At 37.0% G+C, this 7,869-nt stretch overlaps 1 protein-coding gene across 1 annotated transcript; it reads left to right on the top strand.

Annotated features, from left to right (window-relative positions):
* The first annotated feature begins 210 nt into the window (after positions 1–210).
* ERMN (ermin) lies at positions 211–5,675 on the top strand. Its single transcript, XM_019985166.2, has 3 exons — positions 211–705; positions 1,346–1,438; positions 4,685–5,675. Exons 1-3 carry the CDS (start codon positions 468–470, stop codon positions 5,200–5,202), a joined length of 849 nt encoding a protein of 282 aa, XP_019840725.2. The 5' UTR covers positions 211–467; the 3' UTR covers positions 5,203–5,675.
* The last annotated feature ends 2,194 nt before the right edge of the window (positions 5,676–7,869 follow it).

The raw sequence follows: 7,869 nt of genomic DNA on the forward strand, positions 1-7,869 counted from the left end.
CAAGGTGGTCATTCTCTCTGGATTAAAGCTGTGGAACAATTGTGGCTCCTGTTACAAGGAAAATGACAAAGGACCATTATGAAAAGGCACAAAAATCTCTGTTCCCAGAGGGGGACTGACAAGCTGAAAGTCCCCCTCTACATGCCAACACAAAAGCCTGATTGCCTCGGATTGTTTGCTTATGTAAATCAAAAGACTGCCATTAATTCTGCAAGTGGAACTGCTGAGCAACAAACAAGGTGGTGATTGGCTGGATTCTTGCTCATGGATTGGTGCAAATCTGACAAGTTCTATTACTTTTGTTCTACTCTCTATCTGGATACCTTTAGGAAAAGAAGCTTGTTATTATGCACTAAAGTAAATAATTTGTGTTTTTAGAGTAGGAGTTGGATTTGAAGGCAAGAGAACTTATCAAGGATCCAGGATCTTCCCCAAAGCTCTCTCCAAGTGGGACTCGACTGTACATTATGACAGACGTACCAGTGACATTCAGTCAGGTGGAGTGTAATGGGGATACACCCCCTGAAAACGGTCAACAGAAGATTACTAAAATCACAGAAGGAGCCAGTGACGTGGATGGCACCCCACCACACTGCAGGGTAGAACCTAGACTGGATGTACCCACAGAAAGAAATCAGGAGAAAAGTGAAAAATTGCAAGAGGACATACTGCTCAGCTCGTCCATGGATGAGAAGATTCTGAAAGGTAAAGCATTTTCCTTCTCTCTAATTTGCTTTGATTTGATTTGTGAACTCACTCAGGAGGCTTTGGATAAGCTGTTATGAAGGAGTAAATGGCACATCCTTCCACTCTTGTCCTTGCCCAAATGTGGCCCCTTATCCTGTTGGGGCTTCAGAGCATAAGGACTAAACCTCTGCCTTGGGTCAAATCCAAGCTCATTTATTTGAGAGTTCTGTCATCCTGGACAACTTTCCTGGCTTCCTGAAGCCTTAGTTGTCTCCTTAGAAGAGGTAGATAATAGTACTGATATTTGTAGAGTTATTGTGAAAATTATTGTTTGTTAAATGATAGCTTCTGTTATTTATCATTATATGGGCAGCTCCATTATTATTTGGTTAAAGGGAATTCGTAAATTCAATTTTTCTTTCTAAATCTACCTGAAAGTATCAGAATTCATGGTACTATACCTTATATAGACATTAAAGAAAAGATTAGCATTATGTTTACAAGTAAAGAACTCAGTGAAGAAATGAGTTGGAAGAGTGAAATAGTTATTTTAGTGACCACACAAAAAAATCTACCTCATTAGAGTCTAAATTGGTAATTTATTTATCTTAAACTACTTAAATGTTAAAACATTTATCTTATGGGTTTTTCCCTCCAGAAAAACCAGAAGAGAAGCTCTATGTTGTTCATAAGGCTCTCACAGATCTTTCTCTCCAAGAAGCAGCTGTTGATGAAATGGCATTGAGAGAAGGTAAGAAGAACTTCCATTTTGTACACAGAAATTGTTTGACTGGATATGGAGGACAGTTTTTGCATGGGATGTTGTGTGAGTGTGGTATTAAAAAAGGAATCCAGAAGTCATTTTGAAGTCATGCTGTTTTAGGCAGATAAGGCAGTCTGGACTTATCTGTGGGTTCTACCTTAGAAAGCATTATAGACTCTTTAAGACTGAAACTGCATGGATCTGTATAATTGCTTGGCACACTTTGACTTGATGATATGACATCTGTGTCTTAATAAGTTAGTCAACAGTATCAACCTTTCCTTTTGATTTAGTGTCTTCAAGTCTGTGTCAGCCACCTTGCAAATTGTAGATGTTTCAAAAATGGATTTATCCTAAAAGTTTATCATTGCATACAGTTTAAAATAATCTTATAAATTTATTTGATCTATAGGAAAATTCTAGGCCTCTGATATAAGTACAAAATTGTTACCTAATTCTTGTCAAAGAAATCTTCCGAGTGATGAAGTTAATTCTAATTGTGTCCTTTCAGAAAATGCCTGAGTAAAAAGAACATGGATTTTTAAATGATTATATTATTTTACAAATAAGCTCAAGAGTCTAAGAGACACAAAGCGTTTCAGACTTCTAAGGAAACACATTCAAATAATTTCCAAATAAAGTGCAAGATAAAAATCTATTAATTAATTATTCATATCATCTCTTGCAGGCATAAACATCTTATCTCAAAATTGAAACCAGCTTGGTAGACCTAAGTGACTTAGTTTATTTAGGACCTTAGCAAGCAAAACACTGAAGAATTATTGATTGAAATATTAGAACATCATATAAAATAGTAGATGCCAAGGTTGTTGGCAGTTTCCTGAGTTTGTCCACCTTGTCTGGACACCTCTCAGACTGTCTGCTGACTGCATACAGTGGTCCACTGTATAGTCCCTCAAGGAATAATGTCATAAGCAGCAGTCATTGTCAAGTTCTTACACTATCACAGTTCATTTATTAAGACCTAAACTCTATGAGATGAACTAAATAATCTCTTGCCCTAACCCTTCTGCTGCCAATGAGCAAGCAAACTCTCAAAGACAGAGATCTCAACTTTTATCTAGAGTCCCTTTCAAATTTTTGACCATAAGGTCAGCTGGAGACAATAGTTCTCTAAGATCTTTCATTTTCTTTAAATAAAGAATAAAAGCAGTCTTGATTTTTAAAAGTGGATAGTCTCAGGGTGAATTTTTCCCCGCATGAATCCTTTTGTGTTTGGTGGAACATATGTTTCTGCTGTAGGGTTAGAAGGACACATTTTGGTATCTTTTATTTTCACAGTGGCAAACAGCTAAAAAGTCTCTGGAGCGAATACTCTTGGGTTGAAAAATAGGAAAATGTTAAAAATACTGAGAAAAATACTATACTTTAAAGACATAAGTAATTTCATGCATGACAACTCTATGCCCGAGTCATGAATAAGAGACAAAAGATCAGTTTCTTCGGTTCTTGCGAAAAAAAAGAAAACCAAACAAGATTATAGTAAACATTATAATGTGTATTTATAATGTAAAGAATACTGACTGGATACCAGCGGCCTATAGGAGCTGTGCACAAGGAATGAGGAGTGATGATCCATCTTCACTTCTATCTGTTTGTGTAACTTTACAATTATAGTTGGGAAAATAAAATGAAAAGAGAATGAAAAATCTTTGATGGAAATGGACTTGTTAACATCTTTCAGTGAAAATAGGAAGCTGTGGAGGAGAAAGGCAAAGAGAAACAGTGCCTCTCATTTTATTTAAAGACTCTAGTATTTTGTCTGGGAAATCCCATGGACAGAGGAGCCTGGCAGGCTACAGTCCATGGGGTTGTAAAGGAATCGGACATGACTTAGCAAATAAGCAACAATGGTGTTGAAAGAGAGTAGTGAACACAACCCTGAGTCAGGCACACTGCAGGCTGAAGCTTCTCACTAAAGTCCTTTAGGGGTGAAAGCTCTGAAAACAGTCTCTACTCTCTCCTTATTAATTGGTTTTTGCATGCTCAATAAATGTTATTGAGGATATGCTGATAGGATCTGTTTGAAAAGTGAAATTTGCAGTGAATTAAATGAGCCTTTTTAAAGTCACTACATGGTACCAAACCACTTGAGTTAATTAGTTGTCCACTAAGGACGTGTCTAAAATAGTAGGCTAATCTAGCATTAGCTAGATATGACCTCAATGAGATTTTTAAATCTTGACTCGCTAGCAATCAGTGGCAGATCCTAGACTGCACTGTGTGTCCTTTGGTGGACTTGGTGCCTTGATTAGCTCAGCACCTGTCTCTTGGCCATCTGTGGTTGCCTGTTCCTTCTCTACACCTGCTATTTTAGGACAACTCTGAGAAGCATGGTGGCAAATACTGAATTTGCTACTCTGAGTGAGACCAGTCATTGGCAGTCATTATTTCATTATTTTTACTGTTGGAAGGAAGTCTTTTTTCACTGGGAGATGTTTTTCTAATTTTCTTTGAGGACTATCCATGTGTGTTTAGGAAATAGGTCCTGTGTTGTTGTTTTTTTTTTTTTTTTTTTTAACATGTTCATATACCCAGTCATGATAAGCTAGACAGGATTTTTAAAAGTGTGTCTTATGGAATACCAGTCTCACTAGATACAGTTGTTCAGTTGCTAGCTGTTGTTCAGTTGCTAAGTTGTGTCTGACACACCAGGCTCCTCTGTCCTCCATTATCTCCCCGAGTTTGCTCGAATTCATGTCCACTGAGCCAATAATGCTATCTAACCATCTCATCCTCTGCCACTCCATTCTCCTTTTGCCTTCAATCTTTCCCAGCACCGGGGTCTTTTCCAATGAGTTGGTTCTTAGGATCAGGTAGCCAAAGGACTAGAGCTTCAGCTTTAGCAACAGTCCTTCCAAAGAATATACAGGGTTGATTTCCTTTAGGACTGACTGGTTTGACTACCTTGCAACAGTCGTCCATAACAAAAATTTCCATAGTAAAATGAGGTTGGGTTGCTGGATCCTAATATTCATTAGCATTTTAAAGGTTCAGATAAATTCTGAGGAAGCTTATTTGTGTTTAATGCAGTGTTTTCTGAGATAATTTGATAGGGTAGCCTGTTCCATTGTGTAAAACATAATAATAACCCACAGAACAATATCTCATAAAATATATGCTGGAAAATGGTTGTACAGTAATATAATCAGGAGAATATGTGGGTATTTTGAAATCTCTACACATATCAACTACCAATTGATTTTGCTACAGGGCATCAGTGGGAGAAGATTCCTTTGAGCAGCAGCAACCAAGAAATAAGCAGACAAAAGGAAAGGATTTCTGAACAACCTCTAGAGGAGAGAGAAGATGAGGAGCTGGAGAACACAGCTCTTCAGGCAACTGAAATTGAATGGTTAGGATTTCAGAAATCGAGCCAGGTTGACCTGTCACATTCTAAGCAGGATGAGGAGCAAGAGGTTTGGGATGAAGAAATTAATAATGATGATGATGATGATTGCAAAGATGATGAAGATGAAGTTCGCGTGATAGAATTTAAGAAAAAAAATGAAGAGGATACTCAATTAAAAGAGGAAGGTGATGCAAGTGAGGACTCCCCACTGAGCAGCCCCAGTTCCCAACCTGTCACACCTGATGAGCAGCCGACCTTTGGGAAGAAGGGTGATTTCTCCAGAAATGCTTATTCAAGATACAATACGATATCCTACCGGAAAATCAGGAAGGGGAACACCAAGCAAAGAATCGATGAATTCGAGTCTATGATAAACTAACTGGAATTGAGACGTTCTCATGCCCACTAAAGCAAAAACTAATTCGGTTTTCCTGATGTGTATCTTTGTTGCCTTATTTGAGTTGTTGCCTTTGAAGAAGTGGAAGCTGAATCTCTGTTTCACTGTAGAGTAATGTGGAAATAACCCTAGTAAAAATTCAGTGTTGTAATCTCAAATCAAAAAGCTTTAGGCTCGTTCTCGGACATTTGTTTTTTAAAGCTTCACTAATATAGCCTTATGTGCTAAGCACTACTCAGCGAGCACCACTGGGAAATCCAACATTTAAAAGTTTGGCTTTAAAAGTAGCAATGCTGGGAAATGTAGTCATCAAAGGAAAGATACTATTTGAAATGAAATGTAGTTCTTTTTGTGTCTTTCTTCCTGTACCTTGAGGGGAATAGAAAGTCTGGTATCAAATCGCTCTTTATTTAAAATGTGATTTTATAGACTCTGGCAATAAACTTTGCAAAATACTTTGCCTTTCTTATTGCCTTCAGATTTTAAGTTGTTTTGCTTGGCATCTATGGCGTGAAATTCTGTATAGGTCGCCTTCCTAGGTGTTACCATTCACTAAATTTTCTCACTAGAGGGGCTGAGCAATTGTCAGTCAGGAAAATTCTGTTTACTAAATGTTGGCTTTATGCTCTCAAGATGAATTAAACCCATTGTGAGATTGCTAGAAGGAGGGGTTGGAAGATTTGTGGGCAATTGACTAAAGAGTTATATCAGATAGTTTATTTCTGAAACTGAAAACAAAATCTTGTCTAGCACAGTTAAAGTCATTAAACATGAAAATGACAGCTTTAGCACAATTTTAAGAAAATACCCCTCTCTATTACTACACTTTCTCTTATTAACAGAATCTCAGAATAATTTTCTTTCCTTAGAAACCTGAGACAACTCTAGTCATAACTGTACTAGTTACTATGAAAATGGAAATAATTATCTTAGAATATTTTCAAAGTAGAGTGTGAGTGTGTATTTTTAGTGAGAAAGCTCTGATGGTTGTTGGGAATATATAATTTACTGGACCTCAGCCCAAATCAAGATGCTTAAAACTGTGCTCGTGAAGCTTCACTCAAACCAATGTGTCAAATAATGTACTGAATATTTATGAAAAGGGAGAATCTATATTTATATTCTTAGATCCATAATTTTTCATTTCATGCTTCTATATATATTACCCTCAACTTTCTGTCACCACAGATAAAGACATTTTTTTGGCCCTGGGAATAAAAAGACAATTCCTTATTGTCTGACTGTAATACAGTCTTCATTGTACTATTCAACCCTTTGTTTACTTATTTTCATTTTGTGAAAAGCCCTGGGTTAGCCCTTCTCAGATTTTTGCTTCTTTATGTGTAACAAATCCCACACATTCTAAAGGCACTTTCTTTAATTCTCTGTTGCCATATAATATGTTTCCATAGTATCATACACTATTATTAAGTGTTTATGAGACTCAATTTTGAATTTTTCCTTTTGTTTTTTTCAAGCAGATACTTTATAGCCTGACCATATCAAAGTCTGTCATGCTTAGTCTATAGAATCTATACATTTTATTCTTGACAATGTAAGTTTTCAGAATAAAGTCAGGAAGATCAGGTCTTTATTGATAAATTTAAGTAGAAGATTGATGCACTAGGACAGTCATCTGTTAATTTAGTGCCTTTAAATCTTTTTACCTGGACAACCTATTTTCTTTTTTGGATTACTGGTGACCCCTATAATTTTCTGCTTAACTTCAAAGCACAGTATTGTATTATCCATCATAGGACAGGACCCATTGTTAACCTACAATCAACAGAGCCTGTATTTTGAATTATTTCAGCAGAGGTGGCAACTTCCAGTGGAACTTGAGTGAGGTGTGTGGTCTGTGATCATTTGATGTGGCCAATCAACTATCTCTGATTGGGCTCCAAAATATAGTAACCCTGGCCCTTTTAGCTTTGTGATATCTTATCAGATGATTAACCAACTATGAAAGATTTCGTCAACAAGACTATTGCAGGGTATGTTCAATGAGTAAATGCTTAATGCTCACAGAGGAGGCAGCATAGTTGCAGAGCATTGAAACTATCATTTGGCATCAGTGCTCATTGCCCTGTGCTGCCATGTTCTGTATCGCCCAGAATGAAGGAACCAGAAGTGCAAAACAGTGATAGGTGGCTCTGTGATTCTTTCTAACTTAGGAAAAGACACAGGTCTGGTTCCAACTGTAGTGGGTGGGTCTTCAACATTTGAAAAGCATATGGGACACATTAAGAATACAAACTGGGAGCTCCATGTGAAGGCTGACTGCCTTTGGGATTCAAGGTTCAGGGATGGAAAAAGGACTCTGGTAGCTGTTAGCAGGGAGAACCGATTTATTATGAAAATGCTGATATTTCTTGCCTGACTTTTTATCTTCCTTAGATGCTGGGTGAACAGGAAGTAATAACAGCTCTATTTCTCAGTCAATATAAAACTTACCCTTCATATAATGCTACCTTTAAAGACACAGCATGTACATCAGACTCTATCATCTACCTATTAACAGTTTAAACAAAGAATTTTGTGTTTGCTTGTTCTCAATAAAAGTTTGTATCCTTGTTTTTTTTGGTGTCTAGATTTTACTTTCTCTAGTTGCCTTTTAAAATTTAGAAGAACCCTCGCACATCAGCAGCT

Source organism: Bos indicus, chromosome 2 (assembly GCF_029378745.1).
Source record: "Bos indicus isolate NIAB-ARS_2022 breed Sahiwal x Tharparkar chromosome 2, NIAB-ARS_B.indTharparkar_mat_pri_1.0, whole genome shotgun sequence".
NCBI classification, from domain to species: domain Eukaryota; kingdom Metazoa; phylum Chordata; class Mammalia; order Artiodactyla; family Bovidae; genus Bos; species Bos indicus.